Here is a 26800-nt window from a genome sequence, read left to right as displayed (position 1 = left end):
GATAAAAAAGCCTATGCAACCGCGGCATTCCCCGAGTACCACACGTTTTTTTTATTACAGAGGTAATTTTACAGGTAAAAGGTCTATGTTAAGGATCTTTTAGAAGAGATTTTACTAAGAGATATTATATGTTCTTTAATCTTCTAGGACTACATTACATGGGATGCCTAACCGCCTGGTATCGCCGCAGACTGCTTTTTTATTTCTCGTTTGAGGTTGCTGAACAATCCGTTCACAAAGATACGCCCGGTACATTCTGTTTTCGGAGTACGTCATTGTAACTGGGGGAACGTATATTTTGCTAAAGTCACGTTTGCTTTCTCCTCAAGTTCGTACATAGATGTGATGTTTGTTCATAGATATTATTTATTGTAGTTGCATGTCGCACTGGCCCGATGCTTAAACCGATGTATTCTGCAAAAGGGTCGTGACATGTCATCAGTTGGACTATTCATACATTAATTAATTTATCTGCTGTTTTTGTATATGGTTTAAAGCATTTATAACTTTGCCCGTTTCTGCTTGTTTGTATCTATAACCCCACTCTCGACTACAGTTTAAACAACAATTCATTTATTTACATTTCAATTAGTTTATTTCCCGCCAGACGCTCGCCATTGACGTCTAAAAGAGAAAACAATAAATTTTCTGAGAAATACTTGCTCATGACCAGAAACCGCAATGCTAATAATTAAATCGTTTAAATTGTGAATCAACCATAACTTTGCTTTAATTAATAATGACGTCAGAATTGTGGTTCATGTAAGCTATTTAAGCCGAATTAAAAGTTGATATATATAAAGTTTTGATAGGATTTCTATGAATTCAACAATAAGTATCTCTTCCATTAGGTAAACAAATCACGAAACAGATTCAGAAATCTAAATGATTTTTGTGCGATTTTTTTTAAATTAGGCAAACATACGAATTATTATTATAAACTTTCTGCGCCTCACTGTTCACTGATTATTCTCTTCTACAATCTCCTTGTTACTACTATTGTTGACTCTTACATGTATATACACACGCTATATAATTATCATACGTACATTCGCTAAAGGGCACTAAGGGCATTTCTATATAAAAAAGGAACCTAAAAATGTTTACGTTCTAAGGTCGATTTCAGTTAATAAAACGAAAATAAATTGACTGATTTAGTCTGTATACTTATAATCGTGAAAAATTAATACATGTAAAAGTTAATTCTGCCAATTTTATAATGAATTCTTTAAAAGCGGTACACGGCCAAATAATAATTGGTCGACAATTAAGACAAGACGATTATTTTAGTTTTTTTAATAAAATTACAAAGGCAAAAACCTAATAACGAATGTGACCTCCTCTTGCCAAAATCACAGCTTGAATCCTTCTGATGCATGAATATGATTTCAATGTCAGACAAAAACGTGTTAAATTTTGACACACGATAGTCATTTATAGTGAAGACAGTCCGACACATTCCTATTAGTCCATTGAAATTTTACAAGGGCCAAACATATGTTTCACCCCTTTTTATAAGACGGACGGGGGACAAGGGTGCCTAACCCCACAAACTTGGGTATAGACTTGTATGGACGCCCCCTACTTACCCCTCAAATTATAACATTTCAATACACTATATATATATATGTCAATTCCAAATCGTTTTTGACATACGGGCGTCACACTTGGCCGTGAGTTTTGTAAATTAATCTTCTTCTTTCCGCCTCTCTCCATTACTGAGAAATAAGGATCAGGGCGTCAGTCTCGTGAAGCATGTCTTGTCCTGTGCCAGATGCAGCAACTCTTTCGCAGTCGCAGTACCTGGACAATGGCTTTATTCGGGACGTTACGAAACCATGCATTTTTAATACCCCGCTTACCCTGGACTTTACCCGTTATAAGTAAAAGAGTTGGTAGCTGTCAAGTTGCGACACGTACGTTTCTTAATCTAATATGTATTAATATATTTATATAAAAACAATGAAAACGACAGGAAAATCCAACGAAGTATTATGGAAAAAACTATATTTTAATATTCAGTTGTGCTCGTCGGGCGTAAAGTCCTGACTGCGTACAATAGTTATAGGAAGTATTTTTATCGCATCAATATCTGTTATAGCAATTGGGTTTTTTGATCAGAGATTCCGAAAGTTGATTTTGCAGACGCATAAGGTTTGGCGAAATTCTATAATTGCTAACACATTGAATACTTAAACTATGGATACAAAGTAATAGCCGGAAACCAAAACATTTAATGGCGAATTTTGATTAAGTTAATATGAATGTTTGAAAATATGTTTGAATGTATATTATTATTATAATTAATAATAAAAAAAACATTTTTCGGAAGCGAGTGGTCAGCTTACAGCACATCGGGTGCCGTAAACTCGGATCTGAGAGCTCGCACGGATCCGAGTGGGTGGCACTGCTAAGATGACCCCGCTCCACTCGGAACCTAGAAAATAGCACTTAATGAGTTAAATTAATCGTAGAAAGCGTTGGGAAAAATTTAGATGTGAGGTCGATGATAAGAATCATATTTCAATAATGAACAAAATCTATGAAATATAAGAGAACCCGAGAGTCATACAGATTTTATCAATGCAATAATGCGCAGTAGTCAAATGTAAAATTAGTTCTACGAAGATATTATAGGATAATTAATACGCTTAGCATCACGAGTTCACGACATTGCATGGTGTATTAACGCGGAGGTGAGTGGAGAGAGCCAAACAAGTTTCAACTAATTAAATACTGATTTCGCACACTTTCTCTTAAGGCTGAAGCCTAACGGCTTTAGTTGTACTTTTATAACGCTGATTTTCAACATTTTCGTATTAAAATACCTACTTTTGTTATTATAATTAATTGGCGTGGCGTGGCGTAGTCCATGCGTCGGGATGTCTCTCTCCTGAAAATATGGCGAGGGGGCCGATGGCTGGCCATGCGTCATACTCGTGAACGGGTGCTACTTGTGGTGATTGGTCGTACTTGAATTCGTGTATGCGGTGATATTAGTTGTTTCTACTAGTTGTATGTAAGTGCGTGCTCCTATTGCTCCTGCCTCCTGCTGATAGAGGACAAATCTTTGGTTTTAATTTATTTTATTGTTCTTGATTACTCAAGATGTCATATGGAACATGGTGTATTAGTTGCAGCTCTATTCAAACGTTGTGTAAAAAAAATTGGCGATTAAAAACAGTGGCGGAAAGTTTATTGCCAGTTCTTCTCTTCCGTTCTACGCCCTTGATTTGAGAATGAACGTTTTGACGTTCATAAATCTACATTATGTTACCTTCATGAATAAATTATTATTGTTTGTTTGTTTGTAAAAACCTTACCATATTTCTCTCTTTTTTAGTTTAAATTTGTTATATTAATTATAAATTATATTCTCTTAGAACAGACGACAAAACATATTCTAGTTTAGACTTCAATTTAGGATTTAATTCCCGGAAGTTAACAAATATATATAAGATGGCGTAGTATTGCTATTTCGCAAATTTTGTAAACGTTTTTGATAAGCATGCCTTAAGTCGCATCTAAATTGAATAAATAAATTTTGATTTGATTCAATTCTTACGACAATTATAGAATTTTACTGATTATTTTTGAAACTATACTGACGTACGTTCATCATTACCGCAAAATGATAAAGCTAATTAATGGTTAAAATATTTTAACTGCAAACTGATACACGTCATTGGAAATTTCATTTCCTCATAGGTTCACTGAATGGGATTACTGCATGGATTGTATCCGTATACATTTCATACATATATAAATATGTAAATATAATCACACACACTTCTTACTTGAATAAATGTAATCTCAATATACTTAACTTAACTTGAAAATGGTTTGTATTCATGCGCGTTGAAAGTTTAAAACTCCTATCAAGGTGGGGATTTAAAAAAAGTCCCATACAAATGTTCTAAACATTAGTTAAATACGCAAACTTTACTGCTGAGCACAAATTACGTTCTGATACAACATAAAATTACTTCAACTGTATTTTATTTTAATTAGTCATAGACAATTATACCCAATATCGAATCTAATTAGTTTCGTTCATAATGAGACATTACAGTTCCGTTTATAAGTTTATAAATCCTAGAAGCAGTTATGACTGTTAAACAGCATCAAAAATTATTCATAACATTTAAAGAAACTTGCCTATAACTAACGAGGAAACCACTACAGCTGTTTGTGCCGCCGTGTTGAAGGGTTCGGTTTTCCGGGATGAAAACTTTTTGGCGTTTCTGTGATTTTCTCTATGTAAACCTCAGAGTTCAAATTATGTTTTTAATTAATAAAGAAAAATAAGGGTTGTTCGAAGAGGGTAGATAAAGGTTAAGGGTTGTATGTTGTATAATAAAAAAATAAAAACATAAAAATTTGCCAAAAAAACTATTTATTTTTTGTGTGCCATTATCACCTAGGGGTTTAAAAGATAGATAGTAGCCAATTTTCAGACTTACTGTATATGCATAAAACATTTCATCGGTCGAGCCGTTTCGGAGGATTATGGGAACAACTATTGTGACACGAGAATTTTGTATATATAGAGATAGAGATAATAATTCATATGACATTTGCAAACCTATTTTTTATGCCTGATTGTGTTGTTATTTTTATAATAGATTAATCCGAATGTACCACATTCTTTGCAAATAAACTATTATTATAGTTAAAATCTCTTTAGGGAAAAATATGAACGAGGAAAAGCATTAATTTTTACAATTTATTTTATATTTAGACTACATTGGAATATTACATTAAAATCTAACGCAAATCAAACGTTTTGTCCTAGTATAAGATTGTTATACCATCTATGTACTCTAAAAAGTGTACCATAAAACACATATGAAACAAATTTATTTGCACATGAGAACAGGAAAATTCATAATACCATAGCCAAGTCTATTTACGTCAATTTAAGGTACTCCATAGAATATTAAATACATACGCACATGATTTTTATGGTACAAGATACTTACCAATGTACAATGTACCTACTACATTTAAACAAAGAATTAATATAAGTATTAACTACATTTAACTCACTACCTATCTAAATTAGATCATTAGTTTATCACACCGTTCATTAATATCGCAACATAAGGTATAGAGTTTCTGCTACTCGTTATCACCTATTCATTGATAGCTCTTGCCTTCGCGCGGCCTCGTTTACATAAAAAACATGAAAATAACAAATGTTGATAACCATTCAGACAAGATCTTTGGCGAGTACATACCAATATGTAAACAAACAAAACCTGAGCAATGTAGAGGTCATCGTAAAGTGGTCGCAGATAATTGCTGGTCAACTCCGACCGGCCAGTTGTCATTTGAGCGCTGTACCAGGTGAATGTGTGTACATTTCCGCAGTGTATTTTTATTGTAATATGGATAAGTTTACGTGCATTATTGGATGACGATCACGACCTAGTTATGGCCTGGAAATACATATTTTGGATTTCTCTGGTATGTAAATAATGTACATTACTAACTTCTTATCAAGGTTCTAGTGAATTCACACTAAATGGCAAGAATACGTTTAATGTTAGGTAAACGAAAAACGAGTTTTTATAACTGTGAGTTACAAAGTCTATTTGATGTAAATAGTTAATTAAATGTCATCGCCATTAGGCGATCAAATGCATATTTAATTAAACTCTTTATAATTTAGTTAACATTAATTAATATTTTAATAGATTTAAGTTTAAAAAATTGTAATTTTTCCTAAGAATATAGTATACGCCACTATAGCTGCGGAGTGATAAGGCTCTGGGTTCGAATGCCGGCAAAACTGTTACTGTTTCGAGTTTCTAATTTTAATAAAATATCACATAAAACCATAGACTCTATGGCATAGAGGCTTAAGACTTGTCCAAATTTAATCAGCGACATAGAACGTGGGTGAGTAACATGAATTTCGCAGATTTTTTATTGTTTCAATGAAATACATGAAATGTCATATTAGTTCAATCCTTTCCTAGTTAACGAATTACCTTGTCAGTAAGCTAAACCTAGTTAAATAGACGACTATTTTCAAGATTGAAATTGCCGCTATAAATTCATTAATAGGTTTTGCTATCGTGCTATAAAAGTAAGAGTGACGTCCACTTTCTTTCGATATACATAATGCATCGTGAATAAATGAATGCGTATCGAATTAAACTGCTATAGAAATAATAAACACCGTTATTCGCACGAGATTTTCTATGGGACCAAATGAATGTCAGTTAATATTAGAATAAATAAAAAAGGAATTTATTTCAATTTTTTAATAGGCCTATATTAAAAAGGCAGTTTTGGTAGTCAAAATTACAAGTTAAAAAAATTGCAAAAAAATTGCCCCTTCCAAAATGTAGTTTCAAACGAAGAATAATGGACAAGAAACTCCATACTTACTCTTTTAAAGTAGTCTTTACAATATTTTGTATACGTTGATTTGATAATTATATCTGAAGAACATGTACCAAAATTAAAAAAAAAAGATACAAACTCTTTAAAAAGTTTTAAAGTTACAAACTCTTGCGAAATAAGTTTCCTAAAATGCACAATACCTAAATTAAATTATATGTAAAATAAAACAGTATCGAATCAGTTTCATTTAACTATTAAACTATGTATTTAAATAAAATAAATAAATATGCTCAACCATGTTCTTGCATTTAACTCGCAACAAAAACTTTTGATTAAACAAATTGTAAACAAAATTAAAGAACACAAAAAAGGGAAAGTATTCAAGGGTACTTTGAAATTGTTCTTTAACACAAATGCGAAATGTAGTTTTTAAAATTTGGGTTCTTTATTTCACATATTACTTCAATACTAATAGCTGTATAATGTTATATATATATATATATATATATATACATATATTTAACGTAGGAAACCTTGGAATGTATTTACAATGAGTGCGCCATTTAATATAATTGTATATGTAAAGTTATGGTTTAAAACGTATTGTAACAAACGAGTTTTTCAAAATTACAAATATATAAATACGTTTTTGTCATAATAAATTTGTGGAAATATTAAAAATAGTCAAATCGGGTTCGATCCTTGAAATACTAAGCGTTGGCACGTACAAGGGCTTGTCAACTACTTGATTTATTTATAGTGATTGTTACTTATAAGATATATTGAGGAAAATATTATATGCTTAAATGAAGTCCTAACCTTATCATATCCTGATCAAAGACCTATATAATTCTTGTATCTCCTCTTCTTTTGTATTGCATCGCTATTAGCTATTCATGAATCCTTAAGATTAGCTTTTTAAGGTTCTATAGATAAATATATATATATTTTTATATAACTTCTTGCATTCATCATCACGTTGCATCCCTTGTATTTTTTATGTATTGTGTTATTTGTGTTTCTTTGCAACGAAGTGTGAATGAATAAATAATTTAAATTCAAGTAAAATAATAACAATCTAAAATTTAAGTTTGCAAAAGACTACGTAACATATTGTGGGGCTTCATTTTTTAATCATCTAAGGATAAAGATTATTTTTTAGTTTATCTACACTAAATCTTGTAATGCTGCTTCTGCATCTACATAATATGTAAATAAATCTTCTGTGATATATATGCTACTTAAAGCGGGGAAGCTTTTACATTATATGTTTTGACATACTGACATATTATGACCACTTTCTTAATGTTAAGGCATTTAGTGCTTTTCAGCATAAGGCTTTAACATAGTATATTATTTTTTTCAAATGTAGAGTACTTAACTAGTAAGAAATCATTCTCACTGTGTATCAAGAAGAATTTTTAAGTAGTTTATTAAAATAATTCTTAATATTGATTCCTAAGAATAAATAAACACTTCTATAATGTAGTAGTTAAGAACATCGAGAGGGTCTTCCTGAAGGCGAAAGTACCCGACTTAATGGGTTCAGTTAAAGACAACAAATATTCAAATTCAAAGCAAATTTATTACAACTAATATAAGAGAAGTTTATAAAAATATATATGTATATAAGAAAGTTCTTTAAGGTTTTATTGCACAGCTGTCCTCTTATACAGCTTGCCTTTGTGGCACAAAGGCCTCCACCAGCTGTTTCCAGTGCTTCCTATCCCTGGCAAGTCTTTGGCACAGAGGACCGTTAGTTTTTATAAAGTCATCAGCCCATCGCGCACATGGTCTTCTTCTCCTTCGCTTGGTACTGTAGCGAGGTTTCCATTGAGTTACTTTTTTCGGCCATTTTGCTTTCTGACCTCTGAGCAGGTGTCCTGTCCATCTCCATTTAAGCCTTTTGGCTGTAGTCATTGCATCTTCCCAGTTGGTGATCCTTCGGAGATCTACAGTTCTTTTCCTATGATTTGTGTGAAACCTAGGATGCTTCTTTCCATACTTCTCTGGCAAGGGACAAGCTTTTGGCTTGTGGCTTGCTTAGTGTTCCAAGTTACGAGTAAGAAGACAACAAATATAGTGATAATAAATTATATATATATGGTAATTAATAATGTTATTTAAATTACATTTTGTAATCTAATTACAGATGACAAGCTATAAAGCTCAAGAAACCGAGTGGCGGACAGGAAAATCACCAAATATCCCCTCAGATGGTACATTCAAAATTCTTAACAGATTTGTGAAGCCATTTATTAATAGGCGAGGTATGTAAACTAATACTGTAATTGTATAAAAACGCATTTTACAAGTTACTTGAGTGTCAAAAAAACTGGTTGTTTCGCGTGCAGCCTGCATAACAAGAGCAATAAATAGGATCGAATGTTTGTGTTTGCGCAATATATATGTATTATGTGCAAGAGTTTATTGTAGCATCTAAGCTGTAAGTGAAAATCGATAACACCCTTGCCAATAATCACATTTATCGCGTTTCAAGTTGGCCATGACACACGTAAATTTTTAGAATCTTAGATATACCAGTTACCTGTTTTCCTTCACTACAAGGAACCGTTCATTATGCACATACAAATGGGTCTCAGTTCTGGGCATTACACACATTCTGAAATCAGATTCAGCTACTATACATAACGTCTAGCAGTTATAATATCTCATTGTAATATCATTATAACGCTACGCGCCTCCGCTCTCCGCCCCATGTGGAAGTAGGCATCAAAGGCTTAGAACATTGATAACCAATAACAATGAATTAAATTGATTGCGTCAGAGAATTATTAGAGCTTGTACAAGAATATTTTTAAGTAAATTTAACAGTTAAAGACTTACTTTTAACATATGGAGGTTAAAAAATATTCTATGAGTCACGATCGACTTTCAACTCTAAGGTCGTGGGCGAAGTTAGTTTCTTTAGTGATTCTTGTTACTATAAAATATCTCATATATTTGTTTACAAAACGAAATTCACGTACATAACCCAGCCAGTAGAGGTATGTTCAAACCGAGCGTTTATTTATGAAAAAGCGTTCTCTAAAAGGCCGGTAACACGCCCGCTAGCGTTGCAGGTGTTCACAGGTGCCGGTTATCACTTTATTTTAAGTGGTCTATAAAAAATATATCTCTGAAGACTTTCACTTTAAAAACTTTTGTTAAGGCTGTTTAAGCGCCCTAGAGTTTTGCTAATTGAAATTGTACTTTTAATCAGCGTGCTATTTATTTGCAGTTATATATAAGTTATTTAATATTTCAGTAATGGACAGCAGTATTGTTTTCCCAGATTTAACATCAAGGTCTGATGTAGACATATTCTCTCAAATCTCCGACGATTGTAAATCTCTGGGCATTTGTGAAGATATACCAAACTATCCGGCGGATATCGTTTCAAGTGCAATTCAACAGGTAAAGTTATTTTATTGTTTGATTATGATTTTACGAATACCACAGTAAAAAGGTAGACAATATAGCAAAGGTAGCTGCTGGCTAGATCAATATTAGTTTTTTTTTATTTTTCTACAATTATTACTTCATCGGGCTGCTTAGTGGCAGCCATAGACACAGACATTAAAAATTGTGAGTATCGAAAAAGCCTCTATCTATGTCCCCACGTTAGCTCATTAAAGAACCGAACTCTGCCTTCATTTGTGAACCGAGAATTACCAAATTTCTTTTACTAATTACGTCTTTAAGGATTATAGCAGGATATAACTCAAACAACATTACTAATGCATTTATCATAGAAATTGATGACAACAAAACCTTAATCCAATAATTTATTTGCAGATTGAACATGAAAACAAATTAAAGTTTAACAAAGATGTACTAGAGCCTCCTCAACTCGCTGAGAGAATAGGACCGGAAGAAGAATCTATAGATCTATGTTCCTCTATGGAAAGGGTAAGAACACTTTGATATTTAAATAAAGAACAATATTATGTCTGATTCTGGTACCTGACCTGAGACTTCTACATGCATAAAATGTTTTCTATAGAATATACAACTAGAAGCAATGAAGACTATAACTTTGGATATAGATCCTGTGAAATATAAACCACGGGAATTTCCATTATTAAACATCATAAATATGCGTTCAGGAACTAGCAAAAAAACCGTCCTCCCGTGTGTTATGTTTCGTGTTCCAGAGCAATACGACATGTATCCAATGCCTATCATTGTCTTATAGACAATTTGGTTATTTTTCGCCGCTTTCCATAATGTGAAAAATTATTCAAAGCGGAAATAACACCGTCCGTATATGTTTCGTGCGATAACACATAATTTATTGTCGTGATAATTTCTCTACATAATTTCTTGCAACACAACAATTTCAATATGTGTTTTATTTTTAATTTACTTATACACCTTTTAAAAACAAACCAATCAAAACACCTATATTTTAAAATACAATAATGCGGTGGTACTACTTTCGAATTATCAAAATTGGATTTACAAATTTTCCAATTGGTCGACAAGGATATGTATTATCAAATTTACTGAGCTTATTTTGACTCAATTATCATTTGACCTTACGCCAAAGAAAACTTTAAGCTCGCCTGCTTGTGTGAATCAATAAAATAAAGCGACCATAAATATAAATGCAACTTTCACTGCCATGGAAATATACAAAAGGCACCGGAGTCGTATCGCGATATCTGTTCCGTATGATTATACAATCGTACTTCATATCATTGCATATATTTATATTGGTAAGGCTTAAAGCAATAACAGTGGAGCAGTAGTGACTAGCTTGCGGCTTACATCCAACTGGTCATAGGTTCTCGGCTTAGCACCGATGGACTTTCTTTCTATTTCCGCATTTATCAGTCGTTTATACGGAGTAGTACACATCGCGATGTATATGCCTTAGACCCAAAAAGTCGACGATGTGTTTCAGACACAGACGGCAGATCACCTTTGATTTAAGTAAAATTAATTAAAAAATATTGTATTTCAGATATTTGTACCCAAAGTGGCTCAAGATATCAACAAGGACTGGTTCCTGATAGTTAATGACAAGCAAAAACCGCGACAAACATTTCGAGTGGAAATATGCAGGTAAAATTTTGTATAAATCAAATCTTATTAATTATATTATCAAAGAAATATCTTATTTTTACAGTACATATAACGTACGAGAAACTGCCCAAATTGTGAGGAAAATCTGAAATTCGATACAATTAAATATTTCGTGTTTCAACACGAAATGTGTATACGTAGAAAAGTTGAAATAACATCAATTAGTGTATTTGTTCCACGAAGTCAGTTCGTTCAGATATTTTTATTTATAAAATGATAATTGAATGATATATTTACAGGGGAGGAGAAAACGCTACCTGCTCTTCCATAGCTTTCTTCCAGAAGGGCTACAAAGGATCATGCGTACAGAAATATGTTCTACGTAACATGATTGCACTGAACGACAAAAATGAAATCATTGAAAGACCCTTTCAAGTGCCCAGTTGTTGCTCGTGTGTCGCAAAGGCTGTTTGATATATGAAAACTATTTTTTTATGATACAGTCTTTGGCATAGGCGAGTTACTGATGTACTGTTGAGTACAAAATTAACGATTAACGCGAATAATTAAGGGACCTAGAACTGATTCTAAAAATAAATGTCCCGCAGTGTGGAGTCCGGCCTATTTAATCTACTTCTTGATTTACATAACTCCAAGTTTTGAGTGTTTTTAAGATTGTTAAGCCTCGTCTTCGTATGTTATAAATATGCGTTGATATCAGATATTGTAATTTTATTTAAAGTTTTAGCCATGTAATTATTAGTTTTTATGAGGAAAATACAGAAGCTGATTGGATCTCCCACTTTTGTTACGTCGTGTTATACGCTTGAACATTGTTTGCTCGTAATTCTTAGTTTGTTAATTCTAGTGAATACCTTTTGTATACGAACGGTTATTGGCAGGAACACGCGATAGAAATACATCACAAGGCTGGTACTAAACGAATATATAAAAATCGATTTCTTTGAAAAGTGTAGCATAGCCTAATATAATTATCAGATAGTCAGCCAAATCATCAGAGATTTCTGGTCGTGATATTCAATGTATTTGATATTCAGAGTAAGCGCTGTTACTACAATAAGTTATATGAGTTAGATTAAAATAAGTTAAACTACTTAACAGTTTTAAGTATTTTAGTAGATATTTGAATTTTGCCATGTGTGTTAAAGTTAGCGTTTTTAAAATATTATTGTTTCGTTCAGTTATTGATGAAATGATTTCAATAATTATGTAAATAAATATTTATGTGATATCGGTTCTTTTATTTATCTGTCTTAATCAAATTTTATTTCTCTTGTTACTTCATTTTTACGGTGTAAAAATATTTAACAGTGACCCAAAGTAGGCCTCCGAATGTAAAGAACCGCCTCACCGTCACTAATACTTTTATCTAAGGAGTTCTGTTTTGTCATTTGTTTGAGTTAAATAGATCAGTAGGTCTATGAGAAAAAATGCTATAAAATAAAATTTACAAAAAAAAGCGTTTGATCGTTATCATTTTGTTGCAATAATAGTAGGTATTAATACAACCAGATAACATAAATTATGAAGGAGGCAACGGATGGCCTTATCGCTTAAAAATAGTAAGCGTAGACATACGTATAACGTATAACATACTAAACAAAGTATACTTATACAAATTACAATACTGAATTCTAAAAAAACACTTCATAGATAGTTACAAATTTGCTTTAGTTACTACCTATATATATTCACTTTTTTCTGTTAAGTATACCTATTGTATCTGCTTTAATAGTTTTTGCATAACAATTAAGTGAGCAGTGACAGCGACGGATAAACCATGTCAAGTTGTCGTTAGCTGTTAAATGTACCTAAACCTAAGATGCACTGACTTGCACTGTGACGGTAATAACTAAAATAAACTCAAGCTAAGGAAAGGTTAACAAATAAAATCAGCATATACATTACTGAGGTTAATTAAAAAAAAAATCTGCGATTGTGTAAAATAATACAATATAATTAACTCAATATTTTATCAAATGTATAACTCACTTCATAGTACATTATTAATACAAATAAATCCTGATTCGATGCTAATTTTAGCTGACATTATTAATTGAAGTTTTTCTAAAAAAAATGACTTCGGGACCCTAAGGAAAGTACTATCAAATTTTAAAAGGCTACCCACTCGCGCGCCCTTTGGCAAAAAGCCCTTTGGCCGAAATATATATTTTTAATTGTTTCGTCTAGGATAAAATGTTAAATCTTAAGGAAAAACAAATAAAATGAAAAATTCGCTTTACTTTGTTAGTATATTTTAAATAATTGTATATCATTTATTTTATGCATATCTACAAAAATTGTTACATTATAGATCATTTTGGAATTTTCCTTTTTTGCAGTTTACATTTTATCCTCATTAAATAAACATATCTTGCATTAATTAAACAAATTTAATCACAAACTCGTTAATTAATAAATTAACAATAATGATTTCTATACACGTATATGTAGTCACATACTTTTAATTTTTAATTAGGAGGAAATATTCAACGGGACAGCCATGATTAATATTCACGTAATAGTGATTTTGTTGCTAGTAAGTTAAATATTTAGTAGTAGAACGTAGACATATTATATTTTTAGCTGATATTTATTGCGGAATATTATTATATTATTTCTGACCTTGGAACTCAAATATAAAATGTATTAAATGTTGAAAGTTTATTATTTATATTATAATGTAAAAAAATAATAATTTTCACTAAAAAATGTATATTAACCAGATAAATAAATTATCATAAAAGGGTAATAACACACTGCAATGTATATGTATAGCCGGCCTTAAATAAAATATTGGGTGAACTTGATTTTTGTAAAAAATGCTATTAAAGGTCATTTCAATCCGGTTTGGAACGGAAATTTATTATAAAGTCTTTAATTTGCAGAGCTTCAAGCTGAGTTTTGGAATTGAAGTAAATATAACAAAAAAAATCCCTCAATCGGAAGGTACACTGTATAGTGTACATTTTGATAGAAAGTTACATATGACAATTCCCGATGAATGTGCTAATCTCGATTTTTGTGAGGAAATACCCGATTTTCCGGAGGACGAAATTTCAAAATTAATAGATTTATTGGTAAGTTTATATAACCATAATTCAAGAATGACACGAATAATGCCTTTAAGACATTAAAATGTTGCTGCTAAAAGACTATCTTTCTTTGTATAGTCATTAAATTTGAAATAAATAAATAAAAATACCCTTTACTTTTAATTTGTGAAACGTTTCAGAAAGCGAACTTAGAATAAAGGCAAATTTAAACTTAGAACGATATTTCAATTACAGAATCATAGCAACTACGTTCTATTCTTTATGAAGTGAGGATACATTAACGATTGCTTGTCCATGCTCTTGACCAATATTATACCAGTAATTAAACAAAAGACACTATCGTTTTGTATTACATTATCATGTTCTCTTTTAATAACATAAATTGAAATATTTTGTTTTAGATTGCTGATAATGTCCATTTTAATCAGGATCATGAAACAAATGTTTTCTCACACACGGAGAAGGACGATGACGAAGATATTAAGCTATGCCGGTCGAAATCAACTGTAAGGGATTATATATTATTTTTTAATTGGGTAAATATAGAGTTTAAATTTTCGACAAAATCTTAAAGTTTATCAACTGTAATATTTTCTATGATTTAAAAAAACTTTCTATAAGTAGATTGAACTTGTTAAGGTTTAATAATATTTAAGACTTTACTTTACTTTTTTACATTGTTATGATTTATAACATTATAGCTAATAGTTAGTTTATCAGAGCTGCATCTGCTACTTATAGTTATATATAACTGGCATGACAGCAGAATGATATATTTCGTAAAAGATAAAACGGGGCATTCTGATTTATGTCTTTGTGTGTATATACCCTATATAGTCAAAGTATATAGTCAAATTCATGAAGAAGACATGCAGTCTTTTGGAAAAAACAACTGGATATATTATTATAATTCAGGCGACAATATATGAGTTATATATTTAGTTTCTCCAACCGAAGGCAATGAAGGTTGATGATGATTGGCATCTAGTCATAAACTCTAAATACAAAATTGTTCAATGGTTCAGAGGAGAAGAATGTATGTAAGTATATTTATATCTATTTATAAGTCTATATCTAATCTTTACAGATTAGATTAGTTCGCACGTCTTGTTTTAAAATATATGACAATTACGGTGGACATCAAATTTGCAAAAAAAATATAAAAATACTCTCACAAAAAAGGGAAGACAAAAAAATTTAGTACAACATATAAATGTTAAGAAAAAAGTATTTGATGCTAACTTAACTATGTTATTTTTAATTCATCAGCACAATTTCGAATATTTGATATAGTCAGAATTAGGCTCTATCTGAACTGAGCCTTAAATCTGAAATCCGTGTGTCAAAAATGTTTAGAATTTTGAGTTTAGTAACAAGTAGGTAGAAACAACAGTGCCGCTACAACCTAGGTTTAAGATTTACAGCGACAGGATACGGTGGTTTTCATGATCAATTTCTACAGGCAAGTAGACGATCAACAGTAGTTGGTCAAGTTGGTTTGTTTTCATAAGTATGACGTCACTGTACCAATTTAGTTAAGGAGAGGGATGGGGCAAATAATTTTAACGACTCGTATTTTTACATTTAATTTTATTCTATTACTGTAAATACTCAAAGGAACCCTGTCTACTTATGTAACCCCAAAAAACTCATTAAAAAAAATACTGTATCTATACAATACACACGTACATATGAGATGACGTAGGAAAACATACAATTTTATTAACTCGGCGTTTGAGTGCTTTTTAGCTATCGTGGCCAACGAGAGACTTGCACTGGCATTTCGTGATTCAAGATAGGATTCTGGGTCGAGACTGCGCTAAGTATGACTCCAGTATGTCAAATCTATTAGATTTTTTATGTACGAGTCATATCACATGTAGTGGTCATTGAGGGAATCTTACTACGTCTCCAGACTGTCTAGTCGTCTGTTTAATGTAAAAATATTCAAATCTGCTTACATGCATACTATTTTTATTCATATCAGTCAAATGAGGTTGTATAGAAAAAATAAGAATAAAATCAGATTTGACGTTTAGTTTTAAGGAAAATTAAACTTTTGTTTTTGTTTTCTTTCAATAAAATGTTTTTGGTTAAAAAGTTTAGTTTCAAACACTGTTGTAGTTGTTACGGTGTTTTTATTTGCACAAATTTAAAGTTTTTTATTAGTAATTTTCTGACAGACAAAGAATACTATTTCCGGATAGTGATCAAAATTCACATACATTCACAACTTTTTCGTTACTTATAACGTTTGTGATTTTATGTATTGTTCAGCGTTTAGCATAGTTTCATCTGTTTTCAGGGAACCACGAAATGGATCTTGCTCAAAGTTGGTAAACTTCAATAGAGGCTATTCGGGGCACTGTGTCCAAAAGCGTATTAAACGACGTGTAATCGTGCTGAGTAAAAACTATGACGAAGTCATCGCGTTGCCTCAATCACTACCAAGTTGTTGTACCTGCATGGCTTTCCCACTATGAATACGCCTTTGACTTTATAAACGTCACCGTTTTTTTTTAATAATATTCACTATGTATTAAAAAAATGCTTGCTAATGAATGAATAAGTTGTATTATTTCATATATATAATTCATCTTATATACATATATTTCTTACGTAAAATATCTCATACGTCATAAATACAGCCAAGCAACATTCATTGTTATGCGGACGACAGCACTGGTGATCTTTACACAGGTCGGGCAGGTATTTCTCGGGCTGCTGAAGATGAGTATCGGCCCAAGAAGACACACCACTGCGCGTTTTCCGCTTAAAAAACACCCTTTGTCAGTACTTTTCTCTTCGAAGAGACCTTCCTTAAAGCCTCGGTTAGCATCGAAATGCTTTTTTTTGACATGTGGAATGATTTTCAGTTTCGCGGTCATTTATATTGACATGGTAGAGAAGACTTAATTAGCCTGTAGCAAGGGCCATCGCTTGCACAATTAAATAAAGCATAAATTATATGCATGCATCTCCATGCAGTGCTGTACTCACTAATAGTCTAAGATCCGGGATTAGAAAAATATACCCTCATCTGTTTTTAGATGAAACAATTTTTTATAAGCTGATTTCAATATCATGAACTTATAAAGACAACCTCTGCCATCATAAGCCTGCTGCAATTAATAGTAATTAATTAATTAACAACTAATTTATTTTTAATTTTTACTTTCTCATGTAGTAAGTTACGCCGTTTATTATTGTACTTAGATTTCTTAATAAACATGTGAGGGAAATAAGCTACATTTATTTACCTTTTCTCACCTGGCTGCAGCAATGTTTTTTTGCCGTAATTGGTTCTATACTTAGGTAGAATCAGATTCACTGACGACGAGCGTCGAACGTCATGAACTGCGCTTCTGAATTTGATGTATTTTACTGAAAGAAATGTCAGCGTGTATATTAGTAATTTAAAATTTTGTAGGTTAATAAGCTGGTATTGTATTGAAATAATTGTTTTATATTAATGAGTTTTGTTTCTCTGTAGATTATTTGTGTAGAAATGAAGTATGGATCATGGAAAAGCAATTTCATTTTTTTATTTTGAGCAATTTGCAGATGTGATATGTTAGTTTTAGTCGCGGCTCCCCTAATTTCAATCAAATCAAATCATTTAATAACAAAATTATCTTCTCTGTTTCCCTTAGACACATAATTCGAACATCCACGTGATCTTGTCTGTCTATATAAAAAATCGGAGGCGCGGAGGAAGAGTAGCTGTAGCAAAGCACAGCCATTATGCAAGCCATAGCGGATGAGGCTGGAATAAAATGCCTGTTGTTTGGAACGCAAGGGTAGAGGGGCTGTATTTCCCGCAGCGCCGGAGCTGTCCAAAAAAATAATTATTGCTGGAGGTATTATTCTACAACTTTAAAATTAGGAAATACTCGACTTAATAAAAAATCAATTATTTTTTATATATCGATTATTCATGCTAAAAAACAAACGATAATTAAAAATCGTTTTTATGCAAAATGTCACTGAAATAACCAATAGAAAAGTAGAAAATGGACGGTTTGTTTACGAATTTCATTACAATTTTTTTTTTAATAGTTAGACGCAACTCCTGCAGCGAAAATCCCTTGGAGGTGTTCCAATCAAGGTCCCCCGACACACCTACATAGTCAGTATTATCAAATTCGTGTACATGATTTCTAAGTCGTTTCAGAAAAGTCTATGACCAACTCCATACCCCATGCTGGATATCATTAATTCAGAAAATATACGACCTATTTTCGTGAATTTCATGTGGGTTAAGATAACGGATCCATAGAACTAAGTAGATTCAGTAGTAGGTTCAGAAATTGGAGGTCCGATGACTCAGAACTCGAGTAATTTAAAAAAAATGTTTGTAATTATAATTTTTTACAATAAACAGAATTTTTTTGTAATTGTTGTTTTTTATTTTATAATAAAGATATAATTTGCAAGATAAGTATTATATAATCTTTTAACCTTTCCGATTTGAATCAGAAAGCCCAAACGAGGAGACTTAACAAACAGCTTGCAAGAGCATTGTAATTTACACCTACTGCTGGCTAAAAAGCCTCGCCAAACAGCAAAAAAGCAAATAATTAGCTAGAGTTGTGAATACGCTGAAATCGTATTAAGGTTTTTTTTTAAACTGTTCCGAACTGTTACAACTCCTCAATGCATACCATATTGCTGACACATCCCGCATCATACCCAACTCCCAAGTCATCATTTCTTCCCCTGCAACAACAACCTTTCATTTCCCAACAAGTCAGTCGTTCTCCTAACTCTTATCCGAGCAGACATATTTTTAACTGTTCTATTTCGTGCTATTTCCATTGTGAATTTACAATATACCTATATCGAAATCATAGACATAGACAATAGACAAATTATTTATTACAAACAAAACACACACACATAAATACACAACACAGCAGTAATCAAGAGAAAAAATTAAATAAAAGATATAAAGAGAGGTAAATTATTTTTTTCCTTTTCCCCTTCAGCCTGTCTCAAGCATATATTGCGTGTGTGCTGTGGCTGTAAATGGCCCTGGCTCAGCATTATGCTGAGGAGCAGAGTGTTCCACAGCGCTGGTCATTCTGCCAGAGACCACATCAGCTAGTTTACGCCTCAATCGCAAAAAAAAAAAGAAAAAAATCAATAAATCTTTTTTAAAAAGATCCCAATCAATTACCGCGTGACAGAACGTTCCAGACCACGCATATTAGACTTTTTATTAGATATTAGACACGCATTATTCATAATATTCCACGCATATTATGTCGAGACTAATAACTTCTTATGACAACCTTAGTAGGGGAGGGTAAGACCTTAGAAGTGTTGTATATAATAAATGTCATCTCAGCCGAACTAAACAAATACAAGAAAAAATCTCTTTGATTGCATTGGTAAGGTTTTCCTAGTATATTTTAAATATTTGCTTATCACTTATTTTACACATATCTGGAAAAAATCACTATGGCAATTTTTTTTTGAACAGGGGGCAAACAGGCAGGAGGCTCACCTGATGTTAAGTGATCGCCGCCCATGGACACACTCAATGCCAGAGGGTTCGCGAGTGCGTTGCCGGCTTTTTAAGAATTAGTACGCTCTTTTCTTGAAAGACCCTAAGTTGAATTGGTTCGGAAATACTTCAGTGGGCAGCTGGTTCCACAAAGTGGAAAAATTCCTTTTTGCATTATTTTGTTTTATCCTCATCGCATTTAATAAACTTATTTAATGATAAAAGTCCTTAATTAATTAACGATACTGATTTATACATAGTAATATACTATTAATTTGCATTTAGGAGGAAATATTTATCGGGACAAGCCATGATTAATATTCACGTAATGGTGATTTTGTTGCTGGTAAGTTAATTATTAAATAGTAGTACTTATTAAGTTCCTTATAGAAATATAATTAAAAAAAGATCATAGGGATATTGTATTTTAGTATACGTTCTTAAGTATCTTACCTCGGAAGTTAAATACAAAATTTATTTCATGTTAAAAGTTTATTTATTTATTATATACATAATATAATACAAAACAATATTCACAGTTTATAGAATTTATACCCAGATAAAGAAATTATGATGAAAGGATAGTAATAAAGGCACTGCAAGTATAAATAAAGCTGGCATTATTTGCCTACCTTAATTAAATTAAATATTGGGTGAACTTTATTTTCGTACTAAAAACTATTAAAGGTAATTTGAATCCGGTTTGAAACGAAAATTTATTATAGAGACTTTAATTTGCAGAGCTTCAAGCAGAGTTTTGGAATTGAAGTAAATATAACAAAAAAATTCCCCAAATCGATAGGTACACTGTATAGTGTACAATTTGATAGAAAGTTACATATGACAATTCCCGATGAATGTGCTAATCTCGATTTTTGTGAGGAAATTCCCGATTTTCCGGAAGATGAAATTTCAAAATTAATAAATTTATTGGTAAGTTAATATAAACGTTTAAATAGATGCAAATCGAATGACACGTAAAACTGTCGTTATGACAATAAGACGTACCTGAAAAAGACTATCTATGTATAGTAATTAAATTTGTCGTAAACAAATAAAGACGCCTTTAACTGGTGAAACGATTTATAAAGCGAACTTTGAGTAGAGAGGCAAATTCAAAGTTAGTATTCCAATTACAAATGCATTTCTACTGCGATCTGCTAAGGTAGTGAAGATACATGATCGAACTCAATTCTTGTCTTAAAACAAAACTAAAACAAGACGCACCATCGTTTTGAGTTACATTCTCATTTGGGATATTTTTTTAGATTGCTGATAAAATGACTTTTAATCAAGATCGTGAAGCTACATTTGACGAACATATGGACGCGGGTAGAGCAATTAATCTGTGCCGTTCGAGATTAACTGTAAGGGATATAACTGTATATTACTTTTGTATTCGTTAAGAATAGACTATAAAAACTTAATAATCGACAAAATCTCAAAATTTAAGATTTTCGATGATTAAAAAATTATTTTCTACAGATTATCGTTAGTAGTTAGTTTATTACAGGTATCATTCTTATATTATGCTTATTTTGTCAAGTATAAAATGGGACAACTTGATTTACGTCTATCTGTGGCTCTTATAGTGTATTCTATACCAGAGACAAAAGTCAAATAGTGCTAAAAATTGATGCAGAATAGACGAGTAGTCCTTAAGAAGAAAAACCTAGAAATATTATTATAATTCAAGCGTTATATATATAGTTATATGTTTAGTTTATCCAACCGAAGGCAGTGAAAGTTGGTAATGAATGGCATCTAGTATTAAACTCTGAAAGCAACATGGTTCAATCGTTCAGAGGAGAAATATGTATGTAAGTATATTTCCATTTATTTATATATGTCTACTGTATATTGTAAGTTGGAATGTATTGTTTTAAAATATATGACAATTACGGTGAACATTAAATTAAAAAAAAAACCGCACTCGAAAAAAAGAGAAGAGAAATAATTAAGTCCTAAAATTTGCCTAATGTGAACTAGGCACGTTCTCATAGTTTGCTTCTAATACCGAATAAATAAAGCTCCGAGTAAAGTAGTATAGTCCTTATATATCCCGTGACTTATTGTAAGATCGGAAGATCAGAAACGAGTAAAATTAAAAAATGTATTCGATTTTCAGAAACACCTTTTAATAAAAATGATGTGGTAAAAACAGCGGCATTACAACCTCGGTTTTAGATATCTACTAACAAAATATTAGGTATTTGTTTCGAGTTATTGTCTACAGGCTAGTAGGCGATCAGACTTCAATGTTCGTGGTTGGAGCTGCTTATTATCCTAATTATATAGATTCTGGAAGCTTATTATTATAAGTATTATGTATAACTTTATGTATACATTATACGTTATACTAACATTAGAATAACATATAATGAATCTTCACAGAATGAATATAAAATAGGTAATCGACGAAAATAATCGATGAAAATATGTCGTAGAAAAACATATTAGTTTTAACAGATACAAATGCGAATTTATAACATTTTTGTGACTAGAGAGACGTTTTAAGTGCTTTTCAGCTATCGTTTGGTGCGACAGACTTGAACTTCCACTGCAATCGAAACTGCGCTAATTAGGACTCCAGTGTGTCAAACCATTACGTTTTTGACATACGAGTCACTTCACATTAGTCACACAGGGTATATTAATTAGTCTCCAGAACTGTCGTACAGTCTTTAGTTGTTACAGTGTTCTTCCGTTCACAAATTTTAAGTTTCATAGCAGTAATGATTTGACAGTTATTAATTACTTGGTGCAAATAGCGGGAATTAATAATTATCTATTTTATAATCGTTACCAACACGTAGTAATATAATATACACAGACAGAAATTCAATTGTTCAGTTTCCTATATTTTGACAATTCAAACGATGTCATATGGTAGTTCTTAGTCTTGGGGCCTGTTTCACAATGTATGGATAAAGTACCAGTAGCTATGCAACACATAAATTATTCGAAAGATAAAAGTTCCAAATAAGATACTTGGCATTTTTATTACGCGCGCTATCTGACAGTCGTGAAACGCAAAAAATAGTTTTTATCCTACAAATAAGCTTATTTGGAACGTATCCGGACATTGTGAATTCCTCCCAACAACATATTTAACAACCCCTTAACAACATATTTACTACATTTATAATATTCACAAATAGTGCTCAAGATACCCATACAAAAAATATAATAAAAATATATATTTATAATTTTACGTATTGTTCACCGTTCTTCCAGTTCTTCTTACCCGCTCTACGCCCTTGACTTGCGAACTGGTGGTAAATGTAAATTTACGATTAATTGAATTTGTTTTTCTTGACGTTCATAAGTGTACATGTTTACCTAAATGTATAAAGATATTATGACTATGACGTTTAGCATAGTTTTATCTGTTTTCAGGGACGCACAAAATGCTCCTTGCTCAAGCTTGGTAAACTTCAATCGAGGCTTTACGGGACACTGTGTCCAAAAGTATATGGAAACACGTATGATCGTGCTTAGTAAAAACTATGACGAAGTCATAGCGTTGCCTCAATCAGTACCAAGTTGTTGTTCCTGCATGGCTTTCCAACTATGAATACGCCTTTGACTTCATAAACGTCACCGTTTCATATGAAATGGTTTGAAATCTACTCGATTTTTGTTAATGTTTTAGAGAACCAAAATCAAAAACCACTGTTTAATATGAATTTACTATGTATAAAAAATTAATAAAATGTCTGCTTATAAAATGGAGTATATTTTACGTACAATATGTCATACGTCATATCTGATTGGGGATACTCAGATGTAAAGACACTGGATTTCTCGGGAAGTTGTCGACGAGTACCGAAATAAACTTGTGTCTGTATTCGAAACCATGCTTTATGCAATCTCGGACTTGGAAATACCGCTTGCAACTCTACAAAGCACATATTGGGCCTCACATGGAGTAGTATTCTCACCTCTGGGAGATAAGTCCCCAGTACCAGCACCCTCCTCTAACAAATTCTTAAATACAAATTCTTAATACATTCGAATCGTCTACGTCCAGTCAGTTGCCGAGCGGAAAGGTCTATCGCATTCTACCGTATTTACCAGCTGCCCACTGACGTATTACCGAACCAATTCGACTTTGGATCCTTCAAGAAAAGAGGGTACCAATTCATAAAAAAGCCGGCATCGCACTTCCGACCCTACTGGCAATGTAATTGTCCAAATACCGCCGGTATCACTTAACATCAGCTGAGCCTCCGATCCGTTTGCCAAAATCACATAAAATAAAACAAAAAATGTGATGTCATGTGTAGAGACAAATAATTTCATTGGGAATTCCACTCGACTTGCACCTGCCAGAAAGCTAGCAACTGGCGGAAAGTTGTACTGAAAAGTAAGCTTTTCGCTTTAGGGTCTAAGTCACCTTTGGGTCGCAGAGGCAGCGGAAGCAAGAAGAATGATATCAGAAATTTAAAAAATACTTGAGAGGACACCCGGATGGAACGAAGTAATATGTTTTTTTAACAACTATAATGTAATATAAACTTAATCAGTCGGCTCAATTTTAGTAATTATAATGCCTAAAATTATTATTTTGTATTATTTTATTGTGTTGCATTTTGACAAAAAATTTGGAGATAGAGACATCTATTGACAGCTGTGTACATATTTTTTACGAAAAAGTTCCGTACCATCATAGAGATGTCGCTGTCATTGTTTAATCTGAACGCACCAGCTTGATAAAAAGACTTTCTTTTCGACTTTTCCGCTTTTACTTTTAATCTAATTCTGCATTTGATCTTTCGTACTAGACATAGAATAGAATGTAAAAATTAATAATGCATTGGGTATAAAGCCTATCTCTCCATATTATTCATCGTGGTCACTTTTGTTTGATTTTTCTTTTTCACAAAATGATATCACTTTCAAGACCATCTTCCCTTGCACCACTTTTTAGTGTTTTTGGTAGGATTAAACAAACAAAACTCTTAAAAATTCGATGAAAAATATGGAACTCGACAGAGAGTGTATACTGATTGGTATTTAGAAAAACCAGTTGGTTTGTCTAAATACCAAACCACCAAATTAACGAGGAAGGGAACTATCTCGTGAAACGCACTATATCTATGGTATTGTGTTTCATCCACAGATTGAGTAAAGGTCAAAATGTATGTATGTATATGTAAATTATTTATCATGATCTGTTAATTTAGTCTTTCTAATCTGTAGAATTTATACGCTGGATTTAACAATAATTAATAATCAGTTTACAATAATTATTATACCGAGCGATCAGCGAAGTATTGTTATATTAGTTATGCTAGTTAATCTAAGAAATAATCATATATTAGCTCTATATTTCACTGTTTTAAGGCCGTGCATAATTTTGGCTCAGAATATGTCCTCTGGTAGTGTCGATGCCGGTATGTTATTGATACTTTAAAAATATAGAAATACCAAATAGTATGAAAATATGTTTTTTATGTATTATAAACAATTACCTACCTGAAATGTGCACTTTGAAAGATAAACATATAGTCTAGTTTTTATTTGAAATAGGACCTCGTAGCGTAACCAGTGAGGCAACTAAGATTCTATATAAATATATTGGTAATCGCAGTATACAATAATTATCGCATCTAGTTAACTAAACTAGTGATTTTTATTAAAATATAAGTAGAAGGAACTTTTTAGCCGCTGAAATTTGTGGTATTCATATGTTTTTGTGTTTCATTATCATTATATGTTTTAGATAAGTACTCCGTGGCATACGTAACTGTTCCAAATATTGATGTTGGGAAAACTTTAGGACATGGGCTTGTTAAAAATAAATTAGCCGCTTGTGTTAATATTATACCACAAATAACATCTATTTATGAATGGAAAGATGAAATAAATGAAGATAATGAGGTATCATCATTTAGTTTAAAAAAAATCAAGTGTAATTTCTGTTAGAAACTATAGTGGTCAAACATCATTTAATTCAAGGACATTAAAATATCCATTAACTTTGCACCTATCAAATAATAATTTAGTAAAAAATTTGTTTTAGGCATTACTAATGATTAAAACACGAACTTCGCTTGTGGATCAGTTAACAGACTTTGTTCGTTCAAATCATCCATATGAGGTTTGTGAAGTTATATCATTGCCTATAAAAAATGGAAACCCCCCATACTTACAGTGGATTGGAGAAACAGTGCCAGAAAAGAACTAATTTAATATTATTAATAAGGTATAGATAGTTCAGTTATAGTGACTGTTACACAGATTATGCCTGAGATTGCTTTTTGTTGACATGTAGTTTATTTAGTAAAAGCTTAGCAATTATGTCTTGTCAAACCAAATTTATGCTTTTACTTAAACAAAACCATTTAAATGTATGTGTGTAATGTGCAGTTTCTCATTTTTACAATTGAAATTGATATTCAAATTTGGTAAAACATGAGTTGAATCAAGCTTGATGGTGATCTTGTTTGTTCAATCACTTATAACCCGAGAATGGCTCAATCGACTTTCATGGTTCTTGATTTGTCTCCATGCCGAATAACAGAATATCTAAAACGTTGGAAAATGTACAAAAAAAACAATATAAGAACCCATGAGGGTTTCATAATTGTCAAACATTTAATGTTCAACCATTGATACTTTAAATTCTCTTCCGAACTAAAGAATGTTTATAGTATATTATTATTATTATATAGTAATATTTATTATCATAGTATTGTTTTCATAAAATAATACATTAAGTTCAGCTAATCATAAAATAATTTGATCGCTATTTCCATTGGGTGTAATGTTAAAGCAAATATAATTATACTGTTTATAGATGACTTTGTTGAAAGTATGTACT

At 31.9% G+C, this 26800-nt stretch overlaps 2 protein-coding genes and 1 long non-coding RNA gene across 4 annotated transcripts; all 3 read left to right on the top strand.

Moving 5' to 3' along the window:
- The first annotated feature begins 5312 nt into the window (after positions 1-5312).
- Positions 5313-12637, top strand: LOC110995336 (protein spaetzle). 2 transcript variants are annotated; one of them, XM_022262453.2, is made up of 6 exons: positions 5313-5469; positions 8507-8624; positions 9650-9771; positions 10153-10266; positions 11324-11424; positions 11685-12637. In XM_022262453.2, exons 1-6 carry the CDS (start codon positions 5437-5439, stop codon positions 11857-11859), a joined length of 663 nt encoding a protein of 220 aa, XP_022118145.1. In that variant the 5' UTR covers positions 5313-5436; the 3' UTR covers positions 11860-12637. The 2 variants fall into 2 exon arrangements, with proteins under 2 accessions (XP_022118145.1, XP_022118144.1); XM_022262452.2 differs by having other exon boundaries at positions 9623-9771.
- A 1255-nt stretch (positions 12638-13892) lies between these two features.
- LOC110995330 lies at positions 13893-16990 on the top strand. The gene is made up of 5 exons (XR_006751265.1): positions 13893-13945; positions 14295-14486; positions 14864-14968; positions 15405-15502; positions 16768-16990. It is a non-coding gene; the product is annotated as an uncharacterized LOC110995330 (long non-coding RNA).
- A 2816-nt stretch (positions 16991-19806) lies between these two features.
- Positions 19807-23715, top strand: LOC110995328. Its single transcript, XM_022262437.2, has 6 exons — positions 19807-19855; positions 20257-20317; positions 20713-20904; positions 21240-21338; positions 21694-21791; positions 23371-23715. Exons 2-6 carry the CDS (start codon positions 20282-20284, stop codon positions 23546-23548), a joined length of 603 nt encoding a protein of 200 aa, XP_022118129.2. The 5' UTR covers positions 19807-19855; positions 20257-20281; the 3' UTR covers positions 23549-23715.
- The last annotated feature ends 3085 nt before the right edge of the window (positions 23716-26800 follow it).

The sequence above is a fragment of the Pieris rapae genome, chromosome 2 (assembly GCF_905147795.1).
Source record: "Pieris rapae chromosome 2, ilPieRapa1.1, whole genome shotgun sequence".
Classification (NCBI taxonomy): domain Eukaryota; kingdom Metazoa; phylum Arthropoda; class Insecta; order Lepidoptera; family Pieridae; genus Pieris; species Pieris rapae.
The sequence above is the reverse complement of the archived record's forward strand: the minus strand, read 5'-3'. Positions and strand labels throughout refer to the sequence as shown.

Coding starts and splice junctions, on each gene's coding strand:
- LOC110995328 (XM_022262437.2), top strand. CDS start 20,282: ATGATTAATATTCACGTAATGGTGATTTTGTTGCTG. Junction 20,905..21,239: donor CAAAATTAATAAATTTATTG/GTAAGTTAATAT, acceptor ATATTTTTTTAG/ATTGCTGATAAAATGACTTT. Junction 21,792..23,370: donor TTCAGAGGAGAAATATGTAT/GTAAGTATATTT, acceptor ATCTGTTTTCAG/GGACGCACAAAATGCTCCTT.
- LOC110995336 (XM_022262452.2), top strand. CDS start 5,437: ATGGCCTGGAAATACATATTTTGGATTTCTCTG. Junction 5,470..8,506: donor ACATATTTTGGATTTCTCTG/GTATGTAAATAA, acceptor ATCTAATTACAG/ATGACAAGCTATAAAGCTCA. Junction 8,625..9,622: donor GCCATTTATTAATAGGCGAG/GTATGTAAACTA, acceptor TTAATATTTCAG/TAATGGACAGCAGTATTGTT.